The 27,366-nt window shown below is 44.6% G+C and overlaps 1 protein-coding gene and 1 non-coding gene across 5 annotated transcripts; both read right to left on the bottom strand.

The window, feature by feature from the left end:
- Positions 1–4,147: 4,147 nt before the first annotated feature.
- ADORA3 (adenosine A3 receptor) lies at positions 4,148–25,728 on the bottom strand. Of its 4 annotated transcripts, none has more exons than XR_012512536.1 (6): positions 24,635–25,725; positions 11,735–11,841; positions 9,811–10,001; positions 7,891–7,957; positions 7,048–7,148; positions 4,148–4,559 (listed from the first exon to the last, which is right to left on the bottom strand). XR_012512536.1 is itself a non-coding variant. In XM_003933459.3 (6 exons), exons 1-6 carry the CDS (start codon positions 24,982–24,984, stop codon positions 4,489–4,491), a joined length of 1,044 nt encoding a protein of 347 aa, XP_003933508.1. In that variant the 5' UTR covers positions 24,985–25,728; the 3' UTR covers positions 4,148–4,488. The 4 variants fall into 4 exon arrangements, 3 of the variants coding, with proteins under 3 accessions (XP_003933508.1, XP_010342327.1, XP_074237359.1); XM_003933459.3 differs by having other exon boundaries at positions 9,811–10,158; positions 24,635–25,728; XM_010344025.3 differs by lacking the exons at positions 4,148–4,559; positions 7,048–7,148; positions 7,891–7,957; positions 9,811–10,001; positions 11,735–11,841 and adding an exon at positions 21,059–22,477 and having other exon boundaries at positions 24,635–25,716.
- LOC120360564 (U6 spliceosomal RNA) lies at positions 11,392–11,493 on the bottom strand. Its single transcript, XR_005577028.1, has one exon. It is a non-coding gene; the product is annotated as a U6 spliceosomal RNA (small nuclear RNA).
- Positions 25,729–27,366: the final 1,638 nt, after the last annotated feature.

Genomic DNA, 27,366 nt, shown 5'->3' with positions numbered 1-27,366 from the left:
CTTTTAAATCAATAGGGGGAAAATGAACAATGCAATAGAAAAGACAAGGGATACAGGTGGGCAACTTGCAGGAAAGAATATATAAATGGCTAAAATATATGAAAAGATACACAACTTCACTCATTATAAGGGAAATAATGATCGCAACTATGATTAGATAATTTTTTCATGGATAAGACTGGCAAAATTGAAAAAGTTTGCTAATGAACTGTGTGAACAAGATTGAGGGGTACTGCGGTGAGCGGTGGCTCACACCTGTAATCCTAGAACTCTGGGAGGCCAAGGTGGGTGGATCACTAGGTCAGAAGATTGAGACCATCCTGGCCAACATGGTGAAATCCCGTCTCTATTAATAATACAAAAATTAGCTGGGCATGGTGGTGCATACCTGTAATCCCTGCTACTTGGGAGGCTGAGGCAGGAGAATCCCTTGAACCAGGGAGTGGGAGGTTGCAGTGAGCCGAGATCACGCCACTGCACTCCAGCCTGGCAACAGAAAGAGACTCCGTCTCAAAATAAATAAATAAAAGATTGAGGGGAACCAAGACACACATATACTACTGGTAGGACGGCCCGTTGGTACAGCTACCACAGAAGATGATTTGGCAACAGCCAACAACATTCTAAATTCTTTTCTAAGAATTTATAAGAAATCCTATTTCTAAGGATTTATTCTGCTCAAATACATGGAAAATTGCCTACATAACTTGAATTGCAGCAGTGATCAAATTGCCTAGAACTTACTGATGCTTATTACACTTTCAGCATGATTCCAAATGTGTGGCATGCATTCATCGAATCCTCACAGAACACTATGAAATTAATGGGGTATGGTGGTGCCTGCCTGTAATTCCAGCTACTACGAGGTTACAATTATTACTTATTTTATACAGAAATGGAGGCACAGAGAGGTTAAGTAACTTACCCAGGTTCACATTGCTAGTAAGTAGTGGCACCGGAACTCAACCCTAGGTAGGCTGGCTCCAGAGTTTGCACGTTTATCCACTATGCTCAATTCTCTGAAATAGTGAAAGATTGAGAAAATCTTCATTGTACATGGAGAGGGGACTGGTTAATCAGGTGCAACGTAGCTGGTTAATCGGGTGCAATGCAGTCATTAAAAAGAATGAAGCAGCTCTATATGTTCTAATTTAAAAAGATATCTATGATACATTGCAAGCTGTTGAACAGCATTCTGAATATGCTTTACTCACATGTAGCGAAGTATATGTGTACCTATATATCTAGTATATCTCCCGAAGAAAACACAATTAACAGGTCTTAGTGACAGCCTCTTAGGAGGGGAAATTGTTACCTGTGGTACTGAGGATCCCTAAATAGATAGACATAAATAAGAGGACTCAGCAGACAGAAACCAAAATATCATCTTTATTATGAATATGGTCAACATTGGAGAACAGAGCTTATATGACAGCTGCAAAGAAGTTCAGAACACTGAACTCCAGAACTGAGTTATGAGCAAGCCCCACCCCTTCCCACAAGCAATGCGGTCGTTCAGCCTGCCCATAAGGAGTTGCAGAAGAGATCAAGTGCTCTTTCAAAGTTGCACCCAAAAGAGCAAAAAAGGAAGAGGAAGAGAAAAAGTATGTATGCCCAGTTCCTATTCCCAGTCTCCAATGTCAGACAGTCCCTTCTACGTCCCACGGGGAGTCACTGAGGAGTGTTGCCTTAATGGATCCCTGTCTACACCAAATTGGCTAGAACTTACAGAGGCTTATTACACTTTCAGCAATTTAACCTCTCTGTGCCTCCATTTTTGTATCTAAAATGAGTAACAGTTGTAACCTCATAGTGTTCTGTGAGGATGTGATGAATACCAAAGGAAGCAGGAGTGGGAGAGAAGCAACCACCAGAGATCTTTCAAAAATACATAAAATAGTATTTTGGGGTCTGAGTGTGATGGCTCTTGCCTGTAATTCCAGTACTTAGGGAGGCCAAGGCAGGAAGATTGCTTGAGCCCCAAATTTGGGACCTGTCTGGGCAACACAGGGAGACCCCATCTCTACAGAAAATAAAATAATTAGCCAGGCATGGTGGTGCATGCCTATGGTTCCAGTTACTTGGGAGGGAGAGGTGGAAGGATTGCCTGAGCCCAGGAGGTTGAGGCTGCAGTGAGCCAAGATTACACCACTGTACTCCAGCGTGGGTGGCAGAGTCAGACTCTGTCTTAATAATAACAATTTGCAAAATCAAGTTAAGAAAATTGAAGTCCAAGGAGATGAAATAATTTACTCAACGACATCTGGCAAAAAAAAAAAAAAAAAAAAAAAAAAAAAAAAGGCAGAACAAAAATTTAAATCACGTCCTCTGACTTTAAATTCCTTGCATCTGGCCTCCACACCAAGCCGCCCCATAGCACTCATGTAGGCAAAGAGACAAGACAGGCAAAGAGTCAGGTGACGTGATCCAGAGAGCATGTTCTTTCTGAGACAGAGCAGCTGCTCCTGGAAGCTGGATTTTGAGGGAGAGGCCAGTGAAAGAAAGTATGATTTAAAAAAAAAAAAAAAAAAAAGCATAATCTCTCTGTGAGGGTGAACAGGTCTAGGAGAAAGACGGGTTCAAGGGAGCTAGTTCAGTGAAGTGGCCACAGCAACACTAGCGCGGCCAGCCCCACGAGGGCAGCAGAGACCCAGCAATGGCCTTCTCCCGTTCACTCACTGTAGGAAGCACACAAAGGAAGGCCTCTTGAGCTTTCAGCTGTTCGCGAACTCGAGGCTGACATCAAACAATTCTGCCAGCCCTGAAGCTAGAGGCCATATCAGCCTTCCAGTTCAGGGTCGGCACCTTATAAACATAGCTGCAAGAGCAGAGTAAGCATTATCCCACGGCTATCCACTCGTACAGGAAACATCAAATTAATTGCTCTTCCCTGTTTTCTTGAAGATGTCCCCGCCCCACCCCACCCCCCCTTTTTTTTTTAACAGTACAGCCCTATACCAAGTCTTGATTTTTGTCTTCACATTATGCAACCAGCCTTGCTGGTGGATAAAAGATTGATCCCAGATTCAAAGATCTTTCCTAGGTAAGAGCAGAACAAAGGCTTTTGAATCCTAGATCATGGAATCCGGACAGACCTATAGGGAAATAGCTCTCCAGACATCATGAGTGTAAATCTTCCAAGACATCTGTGGATGTCTTCATCAGTTGCGGAAGTTCCACATCTGCTATCTCACCTTGTAGAATGGGCTGTCCTAACTGAACCCAAACTGAATTGCTATTTGCAGAAATGGTGGGTTAATGACCCCGTTTGTTTAAATTCAGTACAGGGCCACAATGGAGATTTTGGGGCTGTTTTGTGGCTGAGGAGAAAAAGAACACTTCTGATGTTTGATCTGAGTATCTGGCAGGGAGGTGGCTTGTACAGAAACACAGAGGTGTGGTGTCCACACTCTCATCCCTTCCCATCAGGCTGTTGAGTAGCTTTGAATTCCCTACCTTTGGAGAGAGGAGTTAGGGTGGAAGCTGAAAGAAGTGTGTTCATGAAAGACTTTGTGGGAGTCTGGGTGTAAACACGCAGGGCATGTGCAGAATCATATCAACAACCTCCCTGTTCCAACTCTGCTCAGACTAGAAGGCCACTTGAGTATCCAGAGGACTGAAGCTGGCCGGTACCCCCATCAGAAGAGATCATGGCATAGTGAAAAGCAGGGTTATGATAAGGGCAGCACAGACAGTGATGAGGAGGCCTTGGGAACTCCCAGAAACAGCAAGAGAGACCCTATATGGGGAGAGAGGGTATAGATATGCTGGTGGGAGCTAAGAGTGTTGGTAATTCTGGCATGAATGACAATATGACCTCACTTGCATCTATGGCTGCTGATGCCTTGTTCTTGATTTGTGTTTCTCAATTTGAATGGATATTTCACTTAAGTTATCACACCTTGGTTTCTCACTGATCAAAAGCAGCATCCCTTTAGTCAGGTGATAGTTTCCCAAAAAGGATGGGAGGAACGGCCTTTTCACCAGGAGAATCTCAGAACTACTGACTTAGTCTGTCTCCCTGTCTTTGGATTGGACAGCATTTGATACCAATTCAGAAATGAGTTAGAATGTTATTCTTTGAAAGAAACTTTTCCAGAAATACTTTTCCAGTGATACCCTAGAAGAAGTTACTAGTATCTCGGAGTTCATTCAACACTAGATAGGAATTTATTGGCTAAGAAAAATAAGTGATTTCCTGGCCCCCGATGCAAATTCTTCACCTCTTCTTCACTTCTGACTGATGGAACGCATGAGAACTTAGATCTTGAGATGTTATTTGAGTGCAGCCTTGCTTGGATGTGGTCTATCATAGCTCCTCTGACTACCATTATTGTTACCAGGCTGCAAATGACTGCTGGCAAGGATAGAGGGTCCTTCAGAATTCCCGGGAGATCAGAATCGGTCTCTGAGGTGTGGGGCAGTTGTCATGGGGGCTGTTCTGTTGTAGCATCACTTAATTATGAACTAAATAAAAGAATTCTTCAGTCACATCTGTTCAGTAGGAGCCATATTCTTTGGAGTCAGGATACGTGAGAAGGGCTTCAAAGAGTTGCCTACTTTGTTGGGGAACAGAAAGAGAAAAATCGAGTTGAGATCTATTGCCTACCTCTGAGGAGTGTTTCTGCAGCAAAAGTTGCAAATTCTATCATGGGGGTTTCATGGGGACTAAACACAAGTTTATTTTCAGGGCTGAGATCAGGTATCATTACTGCCAAGCTCATCAATAGGAAAGTCAATAGGAAAGCTTAGTACATGGGGCTTGCATTCACCTCTCCCCAAGTTTTGGCAATGTGAACACAACTGAACTTCAGAATCCAAGAATCTCAAAGCCTTCGTTCAGGCTACCACGTTTCAACTGCCTGAGTGTGAGGAAGCAGACCTGGCTACAACAGGCTGTACAACTTCTTGCTCAAAAGGAAGAGGGCTGGATTCTACTGCCTCAACGTTCACAGTATCACGTGCCTCTGCTTTAGAGCCCCAGCTCCAGCTGGCAGTGTTACATTTGGGCGTCAATGTGTGACAGTTTGTCTTCCTCCCTCTCTACAAGTCCCACAAACGCAGACGCCCTTGCTTTCACCCATCTTTGTCTCCCCAGCATCTAGCTAGCATGGTCCTTTTTTGTTGAACTAATGAATAAAAATATTGGAGAGTATGAAAATGAGACCCTCAACTTATAGAGAAGAAAAAAAGGCCCAGAAAAGTATAAAGTTGCCCAAGGTCACACCTTTAAAAACTGACAATGGTTTTAGCAAAAACCTAGACTGCAATTCTGTCCCAGAGGGAATGGTCTTGGGCAGACCTGAGAAAGGTATTGCCTTGCCCACATGCCCCAGCTTTGTAGTTCAAGGCTGTGAGAGGACAAAGGTCAACAATGTTGTAGGAGCCACTACTTTTTTAGGGCTCCTATTCTGACCACAGGAACGAAAAATCACAGGGAAAGTACGAGGCCTTGCAGCCTTTGCTTCGCATTTCAGATTCTTCTGGCTACGGACCCTGGTGTGTCACTAGCAAGAGTTACTAGGAGATTTTTTTCTCTCTTTCTCTGAAATGTTGTTCTTCTGCATTTCCATGCCCACAGGAGGTTGCAGTCTGTTTTATAATTATGCCTACAGTCTCTTCAGTGCCTAAGGTGTTCCTGTGGTTTCTGGGTGTAAAAAGAAAAATGAGAAACTACCATTGGCCAAACAGTGGCAACTGTGTGATGTTCTTTCTCCTCTGTGTACCCTTCAGAGGTTGGCAGATTCACCACATGTTGGCTCAGAGGATTCTCTAAACAGTAAGACCAGCCTTTGTGTCTCTGGTGCTGCCCCAAAGGGAAAGGTGGGCACACAGTCCCTTCTCTATTTAGGAATGCGGAGACAAGATCAGGCTGAGGCAGGAGAATCGCTTGAACCTGGGAGGTGGAGGTTGCAGTGAGCCGAGATCGAGCCACTGCACTCCAGACTGGGCAACAGAGCAAGACTCTGTTTCCAAAAAAAAAAAAAAAATTAAAATTGGCCAGGCATGGTGGCAGGTGCCTGTGGGCCCAGCTACTTGAGAGGCTGAGGTGGGAAGATGACTCGAGGCCAGGAGTATGAGGCTACAGTGAGCTATGATCACACTTCTGCACTCCAGCCTGGGCGACAGAGCCACACCCTGTGTATATGAAAAAGGAGACTCTTCTACACCTGCTTACCCAGGGGTCCCAGAAGCTCCTTCCTTTGACAGGAACCCAGAGTTTGTGAGCCAGGGAGGTAGGTGGCTCTGCAGATGTGGAACCTGTGATGTGGTCTCAGGGCCTCCCTCCTTCCTGGTCTACACACGTATCCACTTAAGAAAGCTCCAGGCAGGGCGCGGTGGTTCACGCCTGTAATCTTAGCACTTTGGGAGGTCGAGATGGGGGGATCACCTGAGGTCAGGAGTTCAAGACCAGCCTGGCCAACATGGTGAAACCCCATCTTTAAAAAAAAAAAAAAAAAAAAAAAAAAAAAAGCTCCAGTGGGTTACGGTGGTTCACACCTGTAATCCTAGCACTTTGGGAGGCTGAGGTGGGTAGATCCCCTAAGGTCGGGAGTTTGAAACTGGACTGGCCAACATGGTGAAACCCCATCTCTACTAAAAATACAAAAAATTAGCCAGGTGTGGTGGTGCATGCCTGTAATCCCAGCTACTCGGGAGGCAGAGGTATGAGAATTGCTTGAACCTGGGAGGTGGAGGTTGCAGTGAGCTGAGATCACTGCCCTCCAACCTGGACAGCAAGAGTGAAACTCTGTCTCAAAAAAAAAAAAAAAAAAAAAAAAAAAAAAAAAAAAAAAAAAAACAGAAAGAAAGAAAGAAAAAAGGAAAAAAAAGAAAGAAAGCTCTAGGGTTCCCTCTGTTACGTCTCATATCTTGTCACCATCAAGTAGATATCTACCCTGGCCCATGGCTGGCTGGATTGTTCCCAGGTGACCAGGCAATACAAAGAGGCTCACATTCACTCATTTGAAAGATGATCCTTGACCTCTTTAATTTTTTCTAATTCTTGCCCACCGCTCCTCCCCCGCTCCAACAGTAGCTACTTACTCCTTCTGTTCCTTTGACTTCTCCTCCTTTTGGTCAAATGACTGATTATAGAGATGATTCCCAAACCCGTGATCAGTATGCAAATGATGAGAATGGATGTCCTGGAAGGAACCACAGCAGATTTTATGTTCCTTGGAAGAAACTACCTATTGGTTCTCAGCTCTGGATCCCTTTCTCTGGGATTTGCACACCTGCCCGCCCCCCATCCAGTTACAGTAGCTCCTGGCAGCTGTATTCCTTTAGAGTGATCCTGTCCTTTGAACCACACTCGATGGGACCTGCTAAGCATCTGACTGAGCTGGGCCAACGAATCCTTGCCTCAGAAATTAACTGTGGATTGGGACTAGGAGAATCCAGTCTCAGACTGGCCAGCCTCTTGAATGGGGGAGAAATAAACTCAGGAACTATAAATGGATGAGTGTTGGGGAAAAAAAGAGAAATATACTAGGTCAGTACAGAGAGAGAAGGAAGCAAACACACAGTTTCAAGGCAGATTAGAGATGGAGGTAAAGTCCTGATGAAGCTCCTGACGATTTTCAAGGGTGGCCAACATCCCTGCTCCTGCATTTGAAACACCATTCTCTCCTTATGATAAATGCCCCCTTTTAACTAAAATACCTAGAGGGTATTTTTTTCGGCTTTCAACCAAGAGTCCTAAACTATATATATATATTTGAAAGAAACCAGATACTCATATTAAGGATACATAGTTCAAATGGAGAAATAATGTGCAGCAGAAAAGCTGTCGGTGCAAATCAACTGTCATATCATACAATTGTCACCCTAGCCCCTATCTCCGCCCCACTGCCCCACGCCCATTCGTACCCTGAGAGTATGGCTCACCTGGAGTGGTCAGCCGTGCGGACAACTCTGGGAGCCTTGCAGCTTCTGGTTTTGTTGCCTGGTAGGTCTGAATCAGAAAGGATTTGTTACGTCAGGTGAGGCCCATAGCCAGGCCCTGCCTCTGCCTCTCAGCTGCAGCGCTGCCTGTGATTCTCTCAGTCTCCAGAGAGTGGGTCCCCTGGTTGACTTCAGAGTAAAACAGAGGCACCAAGTACAGTTGTATAAATGTGCCCTGCACAGGGAGCAAGGCTGAGGGGACAAACAAGGGCCCACAGTTAGCCCGCACTCTGCTTGCTAAGCCATGCACCTTGCCTCCATGCACCTGAAGGAAGCGGCCCCTTTCCAGATTTGGACAAAGGCCCCACATGGACTAGAAGTGGCCTAGAGTCCCACACTGTGGTCCTTTCCCCATAGGAGGGGATGGACACCAGAAGCACCAGAGGGTCAATCCTATTTTTAAAGAACTGCTCATTTGGTGATATAATTGCCGTATTGTTCTTATGACAGCCACGAAAACCCAGTGGGAGCAATGGCAACACGACCACCTGCAATGCCTCCTCTGATAAGACCTGGGAGGGATCTGTGCTTCATTTACACTAAGATTCGGGTCAAGCTGCACAGTTGACTAAAAGCAGAACCACACAAAGTAGAAACACTGTGGGCATGAACGATGTCACATTCAGTAAGAGCCTGGCGGTCAATCACCAGCTGGCGAAGTGTGAGCAAAACTCTCTTTCCAGCATGGGGACAGGTTTCCCAAGCACCCCTTAAGCTCTTCTGGTTTGTTTTCCTACCAGCATTGTACTTTGGACTGTGATAGAAAAGGACATCCTTTCTAGAAATGGAAACAAGGAGAAGGTACAGGAAAATGAAAGAAAGAAAGAAGGTCTAGTGCCTTCCATAAGTCCTCCGTCTGAGAGACAGAGGTGTTTCTGTGCAAAAGGAGGTTTTCATCATTCAGCAGAAAGAACTTAGGGAAACATCTGGAAATCCTGTGTCTTAGCTCCAGCCAAAAATCACAACTGGTCAACTCAGACTTTTCGGCTATGGACTCCAGTTCCACCTACAGCTTCCCCGTGGTCTCTGAATAAACACTGCACACTCCTTAAAAGCAAAAGAGAGTGCTTACTAGTTGGGCCACGGCATTTATCTCTGTAAATTATTATCATTATTTTTTGAGACAGGTTCTCACTCTGTCATCCAGGCTGAAGTGCAGTGGTGCAATCACAGCTCATTGCAGCCTCAGCCTCCCTGGGCTCAGATGATCCTGCCAACTCAGCCCCCCGAGTAGCTGGAACCACAAGTGGGCACCACCACACCCAGCTAATTTTTGTCATTTTTGTGGAGATGAGCTTTCTCCCCTTTGGCCAGGCTGGTCTCAAACTCCTGGGCTCCAGCAATCCAATCACCTCAGCCTCCCAAAGTGCTGGGATTTCAGGAGTGAGCCACCGTTACCTGGCTACCTTGGTACATTATCAAATGATTTAAGTTGACAGTTACCAGGCACCTGGGTCATATTTTGCAGGCTTAGACACCTCTCAAGAAACTAATCTTCAAAATTCTAGACCCACAAGGCACACAGACATTTAATAACAACTTCAAAGCCTTTCAACACAAAGATCTCACATCTACTAGGCCCTGTCAGCCTTTTCCAAGGTCCTTAAAGCATATTGCTGCAAGGGAAGAGAGGTTCTAAATACGCCCCAGGCCACAGACATTCTCCTTGTCCCCGACTTCCAGCTATCCCCCAGCTCTGTCAATGACCACCCCACGTTTGCTGGAGGAAGAGAGAGGCCACGCAGCCCCAAAGAACACAGCGGGGGTCCGAGTTGGGGCTCACCAGCTGCAGTGAATTCTCTCTCAGCAGCAAACACCTGTGGCCGTGGGTCACCTCCACCCAGACCCCGGCAGGCTCCTTACCTTTCCCAGACCAAAAGTCATTGGTCAGGATTCCTTTGTTGTCAGTTACAATCAGCTCTGTAAAATCCATGTAATCCCTGGCAAAGTCCCGCTGGATGCCACACCAGTACCAGCCTGTGTCCTCCTTAGCCAGGCAGGACATAGTGACAATGAGCTGGTTCCCTGTGTCCCTCAGGGCCACATGATTGGTGCTGTTGGGGGAGAAGGCGATGATGTTGCAGTAGTCACGGAAATAGCCTCGGCACCAGTATTTGCGGTGGTCCTTGTAGCGGGCATTGTAATTGCAGATGGCAGAAGCCGTGTCCAGCACAAAGCTTTCCTTGACCTTTTCATCCATGACCATGGCATCTGTGAAAACACACACACACACACACACACACATGCACATGCACACACGCGTGCACCATTGTTCTCTCAAAACATTGCAGCTCCTGCCCTCCTGAAGGATAATTCAAGAATCGGAGACTGGTTTTTGCCTCTATTTGATTGGCAACTGTTATGGGCTGAACTATGTTGTCTTCAAAACTCATATGTTTCAGTCCTAACCTCCCGTGCCCCCAGAGTGTGATTGTATTTTGATATAAGGCCTTTAAAGAGATAATGAATTAACATAGGGTCATTGGGGTAGTCCTTAATTCAATTTAACTGGTGTCCTTATAAAAAGAAGAGATGAGGACTCTGACAGTACAGACAGAGGAATGGCCCGTGAGGACGTCAGACAGAGGAATGGCCCGTGAGGACATCAGACAGAGGAATGGCCCGTGAGGACGTCAGACAGAGGAATGGCCCGTGAGGACATCAGACAGAGGAATGGCCCGTGAGGACGTCAGACAGAGGAATGGCCCGTGAGGACGTCAGACAGAGGAATGGCCCGTGAGGACGTCAGACAGAGGAGTGGCCCGTGAGGATACAGCCCGAAGGCAGTCATCTGCAGATCAAGGGAAGGCCTCAGAATGAAACCAAACTCGCCAAACACCTTGATCTTGAACTTATCTTCTGCTGACTGCGCAGGGCTGAAAACAGAGGAAGTCGTATTCTGTCTTTAGGAGATAAGAACTTCATGTTCCCTCCTGCAAGAGCAGCATAGGCACCTCTATCATCTCAGATATTGCACAATGAGAAAGTCACGCACACCATGTCCAGCTGGACTGTGGCAGGGCAAATGTCTGACCAAGGAGAGGAGACGGGACAGCACAGCCCATCCGTCCTTCAGCCTTCCAGATGTGTAGCAGAGACCACTCAAATGCAGGCTCATGTCCTTTATAACATTGTGTTTTTCTAACAACCCCACAAGGAGGACAGTATGATCTTCAGTTTAGAAGTAGGAATGCTGACCCAGAGAAAGGTTCAGCGACTCTAAACACTGCACAGTTGAAGGTCGACAGAGCTCGGAAAAGGCCAGTCTTCCCAGTCTCCTCTGTGGGCTCAAGCATGAGCGAGAAAAAGGCAAGTTGTGTCCTCATATATCTGCACATATAGTTTTGAGGGGAAAAGGGGGAAGGGGAACTTGGATGAGCTAAAAGAGAAAACATGGAGCTCTTATTTTATTTTATTTTATTTTATTTTGGTGGAGATGCTGGGGAAAATATAGAATGCATAATGAATTTGCATGTCATCCTTGCACAAAGGCCATGCTAATCTACCTGTATCCTTCCAATTTTAGTATGTGTGCGGCCGACGTGCATGCAGAGAGCCATCATTTCAGCCAGGCTTTCCAGTTTCCTCACAAAGTCTCACAAAATCTGAGCTAAGAACAAGAACTAACATGGACAAGACCTATTTTTGCCTCCTTTTATTTTCCCGTCCCATTCCTTAGATGGTTCAAACTAATAAGCAGGGACTCCAAGTAGGAGAGGATTTCAGTGCAAAATCTCTGGAAAGGCCACAGCTTAAAGGGCTGGAACTGTTCCTTCCCCCATCCTACCTGAAAAGAGAGTCAATGGGAGTAGAATGACGAGCCACATGACAAGAAGGACGCGAGCCATCAACTGGATTAATAGAATGCACCCAGGGAGCACAGGAATCCCAAATCTGTTTAAGGGAAACAGATACGCTTGAGCTTAATATGGCTTTATCCTGGTTTAACAAGACCAGTGAAAAGGTCTTGTTAATTGCAACCAGTTAATCCAAGCAGTGCTGCCATGTATAGGTACACTGCACAAGGGTACCACACCAGATGCTCTTCATAGACTTAAACTTATTGACAGGGCAACTAAGAAAATTCTGGGCAGTAGAGATGTCCCTGCTGGATAGATGGGCTCTGGTCCACACTCAGAAAAGCACATGCTCACAACCATCACTGGCACCCATCTGTATGTGCTCCACTGTACCCTGTTCTGCTGCCAATGGTCCCGGCTTCATCAGAGGCCACTCGTTTTGTCTGTTCACCACTCTTGGAGGCCCAATTTCTTATATAGTTGAGAGGAATCCTAGTAATCAGATTCTCAACTAACCCAGCCCCCAAGTGGATACTGCAGGCTCATATGGGGAGTACGGCCAGGGGTGGAGCATGCCAGCTGTCAGTAGCCTGCGTGCCTGGGACCTGAAACATGCGAGCAAGCGGAAGTGTGGGTGTTTGGATGACCACGGTTTGGGCTGCAGTCTTCAGACTTCCTGAAAGCTTTCCTGAGAAGAGCTGGAACAAATCAGGGAGATCCATCTATGCAGCTGCAGCAGCTGCTCCTGATTCTAATGAGACTCACGTGCTCTGACCACTGGCTTTAAAAGTCTGAATTATTGAACCAGCTCTCAGGTGAAGTTCAGCAGGATGCTACTTATCACACCCCAGAGTCAGCATGTCCCACCAAGGGTCATACATGGATTGTCCACGTCGTGCAATAATGTCCTCTCTGGAGGAAGGGGAGCCTGTCTAATTCATGTGTAGTCAGCATGTGGGCCCCCAGCAAGCCTGTATCATGGGAGGTTTTTAGCTACATCACCTCAGGTGCTCCTCATCAAAAACATCTATGAGTTCCACAGATAAATTACATGAATGAAAAAGGAAGGAAAGAAAGGAGAATCTATGGATCAAAAGGGACTTTTGACAAATTATAATATATGGAACTTATTTGGATCTTGATTGAAGCAAACAATTCAGAATATATGGACAGTGATACAATTAGGATATAATTCTTCAATTTATTTTTTGAGATGTGATCATGGCATTGTCGTAGCCACCCTTCACAATGGCTCCTGGAATTCATGCTGCTATGTAGTGTCCTCCCACACTGAATCAGGACTGGCCTGTGTGATCAATAAAATAAGGCAGAAGTGATGGCATGTGATTTCAGAGGCTGGGTGATAAAAGGTGTGCAGCTTCCGCCCTAGTCTCTCGTGCTGCTCCTCTAGGGAAAGTTAGCCACTATGCTGCAAGGACTCTTGAGCAGACTGTACAGCGGCCCATATGGAAAAAATAATTCACTAGACATGTGAGAGTCACTTCAGGAGTGGATGCTCCAGCCACAGTCAAGCCTGCAGATGACTGCAGACCTAGTGCCCTCATGAGAGACCATGCATTAACCACTCAACCAAAATGCCCCCTGAATTCCTGACCCATAGAAACCATAAGAGATGATAAAGTATTGCTGTTTCAAGCCTCTAAGTTTTGGGTGAAATTTGTTGCACAGCAATGGATAATTACTGCAAATACTGTGGTTATATTTTTAAAAAGCAGTCCTTATCTCTGACAATACTGCATGCAAAACAAACACACTCAGCATTGCTCAGAGATGGCAACATGAAGCCAAAGAAACCGGCAAAAAGAGAAATGCATTGTGCACAGACACCAGCAAAACGCCCAAGACACAATAAAGTAACTCTAAAGTAAATGAAAGTGCAAGGGTTACAGAGAATGAATAATGTGTCTACTAGTATTTTGACTATTACTTAATGTAGTAATTCCATAGAATTAACTTTCATTCTATTTAGATGTATAAATATGAAGGTAAATAGGCAATAAGAATAAATCACATAATTTTTAAAAGATCTTTTAGAATGCCAAATGAAAGGCTTATAGATGAAATAACTTGGTATCTGGAATTTCAAGATAATCAGGGCAGGGCAAGTGGATACAGGCACAAATGAAACAAGATTGGACCTAAGTTGATCATTACTAAGCAGGATAATAGACAAATAAGGGGTCCTTCTTTTAGTCTGTTATAGATTGCATATTTGACCCTCCAAACCTCATGTTGAAATTTAATCCCCTATATTGCAGGTGGGGTCTAGTGGGAAGTGTTTGAATCATAGGGGTGGATCCCTCATCAATGTCTTGGTGCCATCATTGTCATCATGGTAATGAGTGAGTTCTCAATCTATTAGCTCCCATGAGAACTGATTATTTCAAAGAGCCTGGCCCCTCCCACACCCTGCTTCCCTTGCTTTCACCACGTCATCTGTGCATGCTGGCTCCTCTTTGCCTTCCACCATAAGTGGAAGCAGCATGAGGCCCACACCAGAAGCCAAGCAGATGCCAGCCCCATGTTTCTTAGACAGCCTGTGGAGCTGTGCGCCAAATAAACCTCTTTTCTTCATAAATTATGCAGCCTCAGGTATTCTCTTATCGCAACACAAACAAACAAAGACATAGTCACTCCACTTTTGTGTGTTTGAAATTTTCCATAAGAAAAAGTAAAAATCAAAACACAAAAACAACTTTGACACAGATATTATTAAACTGATCTTACAAATGAAGACAACTGAGGCTCAGAAGTTTAAGTAGCTTGCCCATATTCACACAGCTGGTAGAATCACTATGATCTTATGGCAAATCTGGGAGGAAAACAAACAAAAACTATTTTCGTCACACTGTGCTGCTTTCACGGTAGTTGTAATACTGTAAAATTGTAGAGCATGTTAGAATTTACAAAGGTTCTTTACAGAAATTCTGTCATTTGAGTAGTTGGGAAAACATGCAGCCCAAATTTTCTTATTCCCATTATACTTAGCTATAGCAGCTAGGAGCAGAGTTTCCCTAGAAAATGTACATTTGCTTGTAAGAAACTGAATATACAAGTGGACTATTAGGAAGCCAGACCATATATGAAAGTAGAATTCTGACCTACAACCTGCAGCAACCTGCTCAGAAAACCAACTGCTAATCAATAAATAGTAAGCCAGTCTGCTGCAAGTCAGACTTATAGGAAGTCAGATTGCTTTCTTAAGCCAGAAAGCCAAACAATAGCCCCTTTAACAATCAACCCAAAATGGCCAGGACTTAAAGCAGTCAGGCAAGAGAGATAAATAAAGGGCATCTAAGTAGGAAAAGAAGAAGTCAAACTATCCACGCTTAAGGACCACATGATTCTATATCAAGAAAACCCCATAGTCTCAGCCCAAAATCTCTTTCAGCTATTACACATTTTCAGCAAAGTTTCAGAATACAAAATCAATGTACAAAAATCACTAGCATTCCTATATACCAACAACAGCCAGGCCAAGAGCCAAATCAGGAATGCAATCTCATTCACAATTGCCACAAAAGAATAAAATGTCTAGGAATACAGCTTATCAGGGAGGTGAAAGATTTCTACTTTTTTTTTTTTTTTTTTTTTTTTTTTGAGATGGAATTTCACTCTTATTACCCAGGCTGGAGTGCAATGGTGCAACTCAGCTCACCACAACCTCTGACTCCTGGTTCAAGCAATTCTCCTGCCTCAGCCTCCTGAGTAACTGGGACTACAGGCACGCGCCACCATGCCCAGCTAATTTTTGTATTTTTAGTAGAGACGTGGTTTCACTATGTTGACCAGGATGATCTCAATCTGTTGACCTCGTGATCCACCCACCTCAGCTTCCCAAAGTGCTGGGATTACAGGCGTGAGCCACCATGCCCAGCTGAAAGATCTCTATCATGAGAATTACAAAACACAGGAAAACATTCCATGCTCATAGATAGGAAGAATCAATATCATTAAAATGGCCATAATGCCCAAAGCAATGTACAGATTCAGTGTGATTCTTATCAAACTACCAGTGACGCTCTTCACAGAACTAGAAAATATTATTTAAAAAATGATATGGAAGCCAGGCACGGTGGCTCATGCCTGTAATCCCAGCACTTTGGGAGGCCAAGGCAGGTGGATCACGAGGCCAAGAGATCGAGACCATCCTGGTCAACATGGTGAAACTCCGTCTCTACTAAAAATACAAAAATTAGCTGGGCATGGTGGCGCACGCCTGTAGCCCCAGCTACTCGGGAGGCTGAGGCAGGAGAATTGCTTAAACCCAGGAGGTGGGGGTTGCAGTGAGCCAAGATGGCGCCATTGCACTCCAGTGTGGGTAACAAGAGTGAAACTCCATCTCAAAAAAAAAAAAAAAAAAAAGATATGGAATTAAAAAAAAAAAAAAAGCCCAAATAACTAAGGCAATCCTAAGCAAAAAGAACCAAGCTAGAGGATACCACATTACTCAATTTCAAACTATACTACAGGACTACAGTAAGTAAAACAGCATGGTACTGGTACAAAAACAGACACTGGAATAGAACGGAGAACCCAAAAATAAAGCTACACACCTACAACCATCTGATCCTTGACAAAACTGGCAAAACAAGCAGTGGGGAAAAGACTCCCTATTCAGCGAATGGTGCTGGGATAACTGGCTAGCCATATGCAGAATATTGAAACTGGACCCCTTCCTGACACCATTTGCAAAAATCAACTCAAATGGATTAAAAATTTAAACAGAAAATCCTAAACTATAAGAACCCTGGAAGGCAAACTAGCCAATACCATCTGGACATAGGAACTGGCAAAGATTTCATGATGAAAAGGCCAAATGCAACCACAACCAAAGCAAAAACTCACAAATGGGATCTAAGTAAACTTCCGAGCTTCTCTGCACAGCAAAAGAAATCATCAACAGAGTAAACAGACAGCTTACAGAATTGGGAAAATATTTGTGAATTATGCATCTGACAAAGATCTAATATCCAGCATCTATAAGGAACTTAAACAAATTTACAAGGAAAAAAACCAGTTCCATTAAAAAGTGGACAAAGGGCCGGGTGCGGTGGCTCAAGCCTGTAATCCCAGCACTTTGGGAGGCTGAGGCGGGTGGATCGCGAGGTCAAGAGATTGAGACCATCCTGGTCAACAGGTGAAGCCCTGCCTCTACTAAAAATACAAAAATTAGCTGGGCATGGTGGCGCGTGCCTGTAGTCCTAGCTACTTGGGAGGCTGAGGTAGAAGAACTGTTTAAACTCAGGAGGTGGAGGTTGCGGTGAGCCGAGATCGCACCATTGCACTCCAGCCTGGGTAACAAGAGCAAAACTCCATCTCAAAAAAAAAAAAAAAAAAAAGTGGACAAAGGACATGAACACCTTTCAAAAGAAGACGTGCATGCAGCCAACAAGCATGTGAAAAAAAGCTTAATATCACTGATCATTAGAGAAATGCAAATCAAAATCAAAATGAGATACCATCTCATACCACTCAGAATGGCTATTAACATCAATAAATAACAGATGCTGGTGAGGTTACAGAGAAAAGAGAACACTTAAACGTTGGTGGGAGTGTAAATTGTTCAACTAGTGTAGGAATTGAACCAATTATTAAATGAAAATAGTTCAATTTGTGGAAGGCAGTGTAGCAATTCCTCAAAGAGCTAAAAACAGAACTATCATTCAACCCAGCAATTCCATTACTGTGTATATACCCAAAGAAATATAAATTGTTCTATCATAAAGACACATACATGTGTATGTTCATTGCAGCACTATTCACAATAGCAAAGACATGGAATCAACCTAAATGCCCATCGATAGCAGTTTGGATTTTTTAAAAAATGTAGCACATATATACCGTGCAACCATGAAAAAGAACAAGATCATGTCCTTTGCTGGAACATAGATGGATCTGGAGGCCACTGTTTTTAGGAAATTAATGCAGTCACAGAAAACCAAATATTGCATGTCCTCCCTTGTAAGTGGTAGCTAAATAATGATAAAACATGGAGACAAAGAGGGAAACAACAGACACAGGGGCTTTCTTGAGGGTGGAGGGTGGGAGAAGGGAGAGGAGCAGAAAAAAATCACTGTTGGGTACTAGGCTTAGTACTCATGTGGTGATATAATCTATACAACAAACCCTCGTAACGTGAGTTCACCTATATAACAAATCTGCACAGGTATCCCTGACCCTAAAATGGAAGTTTAAACCTAAAAGTATTAAAATTTTTTTTAAAGCAGCATTAAAAAATAGCCAGGACTTGATTAATAACGTATTTGGATTTCTTACTCAGTCCTAAATTGAAACTGGAGAGAAAAATTAGGGGAATTCTAAGGAAGGACATGCAATATTTGGTTTTCTGTTACTGCAGTAGTTTGCTAAAGATAATGGCCTCCAGCTCCATCCATCTTCCTAAAAACTCTCCTAATTTTTGTTTCCAGTTTCAACATAGGACCAACCAAGAAAGCCAAATATGTGCCCCCAATTAATCACATAGGACACCTCACTTCTAGTTAGCCTGCCTACAGCTTCCCCATGCCAACAGCCTTGAATCAAGGCACACCTAAAGCCTTTCCCTGTTTTCACTGTTGAAAAAAAATTCATTGGACAGCCATTAGTCGAAGACGGCTATAGTGCCTTGGATTCCTACCTAACACAAACTGAAACAGTGCAAACAGTAAAACAAAACTTAAGCTAAGCCAATCAGAAACCACCAAACTAATTTCAAACTAGGGGCTTCCCACTTTAACCAATAAAATGTATTTTCTTTGTCTTACTTCCACATATACCTCCTAACAGTTTCCTCTCTCACCTCCTTTGGTGGAGCACTGAACCACTTGCAGTCCGGTGCTGCCCAATTCATGAATCACTGATGCTACTAGTTTGTATTTTTATGCTACTATACATGTTTCCCACTCTTCTGCCTACCTTTGAGTCTCTGCCAAAATGCAAGTGACTACAGCTGACTCCCTTGACACAGAAGCTCAGAGTAAACAGCCTTTGCTTCTTCTCATTAGGCCGGCCTCTATTTTTTTCCCCAGTTGACTTGATTTTTTTAAAAAAGGCAAATAAACCCAGTTACTCAACATCTACCCTTGTTCCAGCTTATTCACATGGAGGAGAAGGAGGAAGCAAACCTCAGTTTTGCCTGGGTGGCCTTGGTAATCTTATTTCTTTAGAATAACAGCCCACGGTTATCTTCTACTGTTGAGCTGAAAGAGAGCTAGCCCGAAGAGGGGCCTGTGACACTAATCCCATGACGATAATCTCTAAACCGGAAACCAGGGTGAATCTTATCGTTTCTAATCAAGCTCCTCACCAGTGATTCTTGGTTCATCTCTTTTGAGTTTACTTTGAAAGATATTTATTTTCACTATGAGGACTCCTGGGCTTATGGAACACCTTAAGTCAGGAGATTCCCATTAGACAAAAATAAAAAACACAACTCCCAGCAAGCTATCAGTGGACTTGCTAAGCTGTGACAATCAGTAAAAGGAGAGAGAGAGAGAGAGAGAGAAGAGGAAGAGAAGGAGGAGGAGGAGGAGGAAGAGGAGGAGGAGGGGGAAGAGGAGGAGGAAGAGGAGGAAGAGGAGGAGGAGGAGGAGGAGGAAGAGGAGGAGGAGGGGGAAGAGGAGGAGGAAGAGGAGAAGGAGGAGGAAGAGGAGGAGGAGGATGAAGAGGAGGAAGAGAAGGAGGAAGAGGAGGAGGAGGAGGAAGAGGGAAGTAAAGAAAAACGTAAAAGCGGTTCTGAAACTCGGGAGCTAAGGATACCAAATGGCTCAGGACAGAATGCTGTTTTGTCTTGAGGGAAGTGGTCCATTTAAATCATGTTTTGAAAGACCGGGTAGTTAGTGTTAAGTGTTTCTATGGCAACTACATTAGAAACTGTTTGTAAATTAAGAAGCATGGTGTGAAGATTATTCCCAGGAGACTAGGGATGCAGGACCCTTCCTCTCATTCCTCCAAACGGGGCAAGAGTTGTCCCAAGGTGAATAGTGTGAGACACCTGAAGCCATTGAATAAAGCTACGGCCTCACCCTGGAGGTGTCTTTTAACTACCACAAATTAGAGGGGAAACGCCTAGAATTCTGGATTCCTGGGCTGACTGGAGGAGAAGCAAGGTTCCTTTACTGAAATGAAATGTTAACAAGATAAATTGGGTTATCAGGCTCTGGCCTAAAATCAGGTTTAGGATAAACCTTCAGGACTGGCTAAGAATTAATTTCATTTTCAGATACACTTATTCTCTTTAATATTGTTTAATTGAAATATCCATCTTGTTGCTCTTGTCAAGCTAAATATTGTCTTGGGAGTAAGAGTTCACAGCAGCAAATTTGGATAGACCAAACCAGAGATGCCACCTTGAATCTCTAAAGCCACAGTCAATGCTCAGAAGACGTGACTGGCACTCTGTCCTGTCTGGTATCCTGATTAATTAGAGATCGACAATAGTAGCTAAGGCAAAAAACCGGAAGTCCTCAAATGCACAAAGCTGTAGTTTGTACCTGTCTGTCTGTTCATCGTACATAAGATGATCTTGAAAGTTTGGGCTTTAAAGTTACAAGTTCCTCTTTATGTCTGAGAGTAGGTGGCAAGAAACTTGAGTTGCCCTGTAAGGCAGAGTTAAGCTTAATTTCTGGTTCTATTATTTGTTAATCAGGAAACGATGGACAAGTTACCTAACTTCTCTGTGCCTCAATTTTTTCTTCTGCAAAATGGAGATGATCATTATGGTGGAACCTACCTCACAGATTGTCAGGATCAAAGGAGATAATGCATCCAAAGAACTTAGTGCATAGAAAGTGCTCAACAGGCCAGGGGCTGTGGTTCACACCTGTAATCCCAACACTTTGGGAGGCCAAGGCAGGAGGATCACTTGAGCCCAGGAGTTCGAGACCAGCCTGAGCAACATAAAGAGACCCTGTATTTACAAAAACTGATAAAAAAAAAAAAAAAAAAAAAATTAGCTGGGCTTGATGGCATGCACCTGGTCCCAGTCACTTGGGAGGCTATGGTGGGAGGATCCCTCAAGCCAGGGATGTTGAGGCTACAGTGATCTGTTGATCAAGCTACTACGTGCTAGCCTGGGTGACAGAGCAAGACTGTCTCAAAAAAAAAAGAAAGAAAGGAAAGCGGACAGGCACAGTGGCTCACGCCTATAATCCCAGCACTTTGGGAGGCTGAGGTGGGCAGATCATGAGGTCAAGAGATCAAGACCATCCTGGCCAACACGGTGAAACCCCATCTCTAAAAAAAAAAAAAAAAGAAAGAAAGAAAGAAAGAAAAGTGCTCAGCAAATAATAGCTATCCCTTGTCTCTTTTTGCCCTTCCCCCACTAATCCTACGAGAATGAAACTCCAGGAGAAATGAATAGGATTCTTTCTCTCACAATGGATGAATGAATGGTTCATAAAATTAGCAAATGGTCTGACGAACCCGAGAATAAGGAGCAGGGTGTTCTGGGGCAAAGAGTAAGGAGGTGCCTGTGCCACCACCTGGCTCCAAGTAGCAAGCAGGCTGAGTGCTAAAGGCAGCCAGCTGGGTTTTTAAGCCCCAAGTGACCCCAGCAAAGAGCTACACGACAGTTAGCTATTGTCCTTTATTTACTCAAAACATCCACAGGTGAATTCAGCAGTTTAAGTCCTCCTTAAACTTAGCTAATTCCTTCTGTTCCCAGCATCTCCTAGGCACCCTCTGAGAGCAGGTTCTCGGCTCAATTCCACAATGGCATGGAACTGAGTCACCACCACACACATGTCCAGCCCACCTACAACCTTTTGTCAGTAAGTCAACGAGGTCCCCTTTAGGCTTCATGACTTATGCTTCTATTTGGAAAGGAGGAAAACAGACAATAGCATCAATAATACATTGTCCCCAAGTCAGGCCTCCAAAACATTGACTTAGAGAAGAAGGACAAGGGAAAAATGGAGTGGAAATAAAAATGGAGAGCAGTGGAGTCGGGGAGGTGTAACTGGGGAGCCCTGGAGATGCTCCCACCTCAGTGGAAGTAGTCAAGGATGTAAAAATCCCTTGGCCCAGGCAGACAGACCCTCAAATACTTGTTGATGGTCAATCTGAAGGTCAATGAGACAGAGTCATCTCTCGTGGATAACTACTCAGAATTCTTCTCAATGCTCGTGTCCAAAGAATCAGAGGGATGGCAGACCACACAGGCTTTGAGGATCAAAAGATAGGTTTCCTTGAACTTTTTTATTTTATAGGCATAGACGATAGGGTTCATCATGGAGTTGGCATGGGACAGCAGGATGCCCAAGTACAGCACAAGCTGTGGTACCTCACCATGAAAGTAGGTGATGCAGTTGATGATGGACAAAGGCAGCCATGACAAAGCAAACAAGAAAAGCACCAGAAACAGGGACTTCGCCGTCTTGAACTCCCGTCCATAGAATGCGCCCGTCTCTTTGGAGTTAGGGAAGTTCTGTCTGAGTTTGTTCCGGATGATGTAAAAGATGTCAAGATAGATTGCACACATGATGACCAGGGGAATGAAAATCCAGGTGAAGAAGCTGAAGTATACCATGTAGTCCATGCTCATGACAGAAGGGAACCGGCATGAAAGGAGGGTGACATTTCTGTAGTACTCTGAGGTCAGCTTCATGTTCCAGCCAAACATGGGCGTCAATCCCACCAGAAATGACACCAGCCAGCAAAGGCCCAGGCCCAGCCATATTCTTCTGTGAGTGGTGACCCTCCTGTATCTGTGTGAATGAAGAGAGTCAGTGAGTCCACAGCAGGAACTGCTAAAGGGTGGGGGGAGATGGAGCTGGTAAAGGAGAGAGAGAAGGCGAAGTAGGGCATACGCTCTCTTAATTCTCCAATCTTCTGTTAAGAGAGGATAGTACTGATGTTCTACGGTGATTCCAGCTAAACTCCACCGGATATGAAGTCAAAATGAGCAGACAACGATTGGAGAGAAATCCAGCAAACTCCTCTGAGGACTTGTCTAAAGAAGAACACTCTTGAATAGATTAGGAAGATGTTGCCTAGAGTCAAGTGCTCATGTGCCCCACTCAGGGCTCCACTTCCTGAGAGCTCACAGCCTGCTCCTACTTCTCTACCTTCATGGGCATCCATGCTTGGTATTTGAGTTAAATGAATCAATGAAGTTACAAAATTGTGTTGAAGTGTTTCAGAGAGAAACATGAGACCTTAAAAGACTCTTCCAGTCACAGTCCCCATTTCTCCTTAAACTGTCCTTTCTGACAACAGCCTACACAGGCCATAAAAAGGAAACAAAAATAGTTAAGTATCAGTAGATTTTAACTCAATTAAATCTCACAACAAAAATGGGAGCTATTTTATTATAACCTCAATTTTATTTCATTTATTTTTTTTTTATTTTTTTATTTTTTTTTTATTTTTGAGACGGAGTTTCGCTCTTGTCACCCAGGCTGGAGTGCAATGGCGTGATCTCGGCTCACCGCAACCTCCGCCTCCTGGGTTCAGGCAATTCTCCTGCCTCAGCCTCCTGAGTAGCTGGAATTACAGGCACGTGCCACCATGCCCAGCTAATTTTTTGTATTTTTAGTAGAGACGGGGTTTCACCATGTTGACCAGGATGGTCTCGATCTCTCGACCTCGTGATCCACCCGCCTCGGCCTCCCAAAGTGCTGGGATTACAGGCGTGAGCCACCGCGCCCGGCTATTTTTTTCTTTTTTTTATTTTTATTTTATTTTATTTTATTTTTAAGATGGGGTTTCACCATGTTGGTCAGGCTGGTCCTGAACTCCCGACCTCAGGTGATCCGCCCACCTTGGCCTCCAAAGTGCTTGGATTACAGGCGTGAGCCACCACGCCCGGCCACAATCTCAATTTTACTGATGACAACAGTGAAAATCATAGTAACGACACCTACCATTTATTGAGCACAGACTGTGTGACTGGTACTGGACATATGTTAACTCATTTCATCTTATGAGGAAAGTCCAATTATCCCCATTTTATAGATTAAAAAGTGAAACACAAAGAAGTAATTTACACAAGTTAGAAGTGGTGGGGCTAAAATTAAAACGAGGTAAGTCTGAGTGCCAGGCATCGTAGCCACCGTGACGCGGAGTGGAGACCAAAGGGCAGAAGGTCAAACAACTTGTCCGAGATCAGATCGCATATCTGAGCCTTGAACCCAGACCTGTCTACATCTAAAGCTTCTTTGTCGCTCCCTCACTGTGCTCTGTCCTCAAGAGAAGTGGGGAGAAACACGAGACCAGTGCAATTTAGGTCACCCGGGGAAGGAGATTTCTCCATTTCGCAGCCCCTTCTCTTCATATGATCACATGCAATGAAAAACATCTTTGGGGAAAAAAAGCTCTCACACCTCAGGAGGAGGAGGAGGAGGGGGGAAACATATACGTATATATACAGCAAGAATCCCTTTCTCAGCACTGAAGTGGGTACAGAACAGGAAGCAAAGATAAAATAACAACCTACATTTGCAAAACAACAGAACCATCAGTTTATCTCCTCTCATTCTTATCTGCCTGCTTCCCCTAAAATAGTACGTCTTATCTAGTAGGTTTTAATCATTTCTAAAATTCAAGAGCACTTTTTACAAATTAAAAATGCATCAAGATTTCATCATTTTTAGCCAGTGATTAGCGGTTATAGCTGGGGGGACTGAGCACCCACCCCTAGTCAGTGGAGACAAGATCGGAGCATTCCTCTGATTCTAGCTCCTGAATTCCAACTCATTGTTGCTAACCCCCTCACAGACCATATCAGAAAAAGACACTTATTGCCCTCTTTCAACATCAAGGGCCAATTTGGATTCATTTTCATTCAAAAAGTCTGGGCTCTGGGCTTTGTAGCCTCATTTCCCATGTGCCTCAATCGCTGCCCACCCCACCCCGCAGGCTACCTGACGGTAAGCTTGACCCGCAAGTATCGGTCCACGGCGATGGCCAGCAAGGACATGATGGAGGCGTGGGTAAAGATCAGCAGCAAGCAGGTCATAAAAAGGCAGCTGTAGAAGTGGATCGTGATGCCCAGGCTGATGACAATGGCCAAAGGCATGACCAGCATCCCAACAGCAATGTCAGCCAGGGCTAGGGAGCCAATGAAATAGAAGGTGGTGGTCTGCAGGCTGGGGTTCAGCTTAACCACCCAGATGACCAGCACATTGCCCACTATGGCACAGAGTCCAATAAAAATTTCCATGGTGATGTAGGTAATGTTGGCCAATGACACAGCAGTGCTGTTGATGGACATCTTGCCTTCCCAGGGGAACCTCCACGGGGATAGGTGAGCCAGCAAGATCCGTCTGTAGGGCCAGTGGGTGTAGCTCTCGCCAGACGTCTTCCCAGAGGTCCATGTGCAGTGACAGTCTAAAATTCACAACTCACTCATTCCTACTCTTTTCTGGTGGGGTGATCTCTTGGAGATCCCTCTCCTTAGAAAGGGCTCATCACAGGTGGATCACTTCCAGCCCCTTTGAGCGCCACACATCCTCGAGTTCCCAGAACCCTGGAGGACAGTTCTACATGCACTGAATCTGAAAGTGCTGCTGCTCCTAGTTCCCCAAACAGAGGCCGTCAAGGCCTCTTTCTTCAGCTTTTTTAGTTCCATCGAGATAAGCAACCCTCTTCAGGGTGTTTCAGGAAGTGAGATGGCCCAGGAGGAAGTACAGAGGCCAGGAACTCTCAGCAAAAAGATGGAAAGAGCAGAGGAGGAGTCAGGAGTGGCATGGAGAAGGCTCAAGACGAGATCGGGTGTCAGAATTGATTTATTCAGGGACCAGATGACAGTGCAGAATTGGGGGAGCTGGAAGCACTGACTATGCAATCTTTCTGCCAGCTGCAAAAAGATCTCACGATAAAAAGGCAAACAGAAGAAGAAGAGGAACAAAAAAGAGATTTTGGTGGCAGCCTCCTAACCTTAGCCAGAACTATTCCTGCTAAGTGCTTGCATGAGTTGACGCCTCACTGAGCACTGCTAATACCCAGCCTTTGCAGCAGAGATGCTTGGTCAAAGGGATAAGCAAAGATTCTCTGCTGCTCACACCCCAGCAAAATCACACGGCCAGTGTCCAGCCTATGTGAGGAACGACAGGATAACAGAATGACCAGACATACAAAAAGAAGGAAAAGGAAGGTGTGCATCAGAATCACATGGCATACCCTGCTGCCCACACTCCCCAAGCCTCAGTCCCACCCCGCAGGAACAGACGACTGTCTGGTAATCAGCCCCCCTCCCTGAAAATGCCTTACCTAGTCATCAACTTCTGGGAACCAGACACTTGAACGCAATTGTTATTTGGGGAGCTTATCTGGTTCAGGTGCGTCTCAACAACACACAAAGGGATTGTTTTAACCAGGCATGTTAGAGAGGCAGCGGGAAGGAACACTTGGACTGAAGCCACACAGGGGCTTGAGGGCTTTATCGTCTTTACCTTAAGCATCTAAATATGTACAGCCTAAAATAAAATTCAGCAGTAACGACAATGGTGTTCTGGTGTTTACTAACAAGCACTTTGGAGAGGGGAATAAGGGAGAGGCTTCTGCCTAGCAACCTCCTGTTGGTTGCTCTGCTTTGGCATCATTCACTGATTCTGCCCCCACCCCTCATCACTGTATCCCAAGTTGATCCAAGTCTTACCAAATCCCATGCTCATCCCTGCCAGATTTGTCACTTCTCCCTGAGCAAACTCCCCAGACATTAAAAAGGGCAGTCCTACATGCACACGAATGTTCATTGCAGCACAGTTTACAATAGCAAAGACCTGGAACCAACCCAAATGCCCATCGATGATAGACTGGATAGGGAAAATGTAGCACATATACACCATGGAATACTATGCAGCCATCAAAAACGATGAGTTCGTATCCTTTGAAGGGACATGGATAAAACTGGAAACCATCATTCTCAGTAAACTGACACAGGAACAGAAAATCAAACACCACATGTTCTCACTCATAGGCGGGTGTTGAACAATGAGAACACATGGACCCAGGGAGGGGAGCATCATGCACTGAGGTCTGTTGGGGGGGAAATAGGGGAGGGACAGCAGGGGATGGGGAGGTCGGGAGGGATAGCATGGGGAGAAATGCCAGATACAGGTGATGGGGATGAAGGCAGCAAACCACATTGCCATGTGTGTACCTATGCAACAATCCTGCATGTTCTTCACATGTACCCCAAAACCTAAAATGCAATAAAATAAATAAATAAATAAATAAATGTGAAAAAAAAAAAAGGCAGTCCTCTCCAGCTGAATTTCCGTCATTCTAGTATTTTCCAGTGTCAGTTCCGCCCATACCCCTGCACTGCTGGAACTTGAAAAACTTCATCGGCCTCCAATGTGGCCTCTCTTAAATGTTTTTACTGTAACTGCTTTCTTTATCTGTGCTTCAGAGAAGAAAGTTGCTGAGAGAAATTTCTAGGAGGCTGCATGCTACCAAGAGAAAAAAAAAAAAAAAAAACAGCCTTTCTCACTATATAGCACTCTTTGAATCGCGGTTAAACACTACAAATAACCCGCCCTCCCTTACTCCAGTACATAGGTAAGTTCCTTTGGAATCAGTTCATCTCAGCTGGGTCAGGGAAACCAAGGAAAGAGGTTTGTGTCTAAACATAGCATGCTGCAGGCAAGCT

This window comes from Saimiri boliviensis, chromosome 11 (assembly GCF_048565385.1).
Source record: "Saimiri boliviensis isolate mSaiBol1 chromosome 11, mSaiBol1.pri, whole genome shotgun sequence".
Lineage (NCBI taxonomy): Eukaryota > Metazoa > Chordata > Mammalia > Primates > Cebidae > Saimiri > Saimiri boliviensis.
The sequence above is the reverse complement of the archived record's forward strand: the minus strand, read 5'-3'. Positions and strand labels throughout refer to the sequence as shown.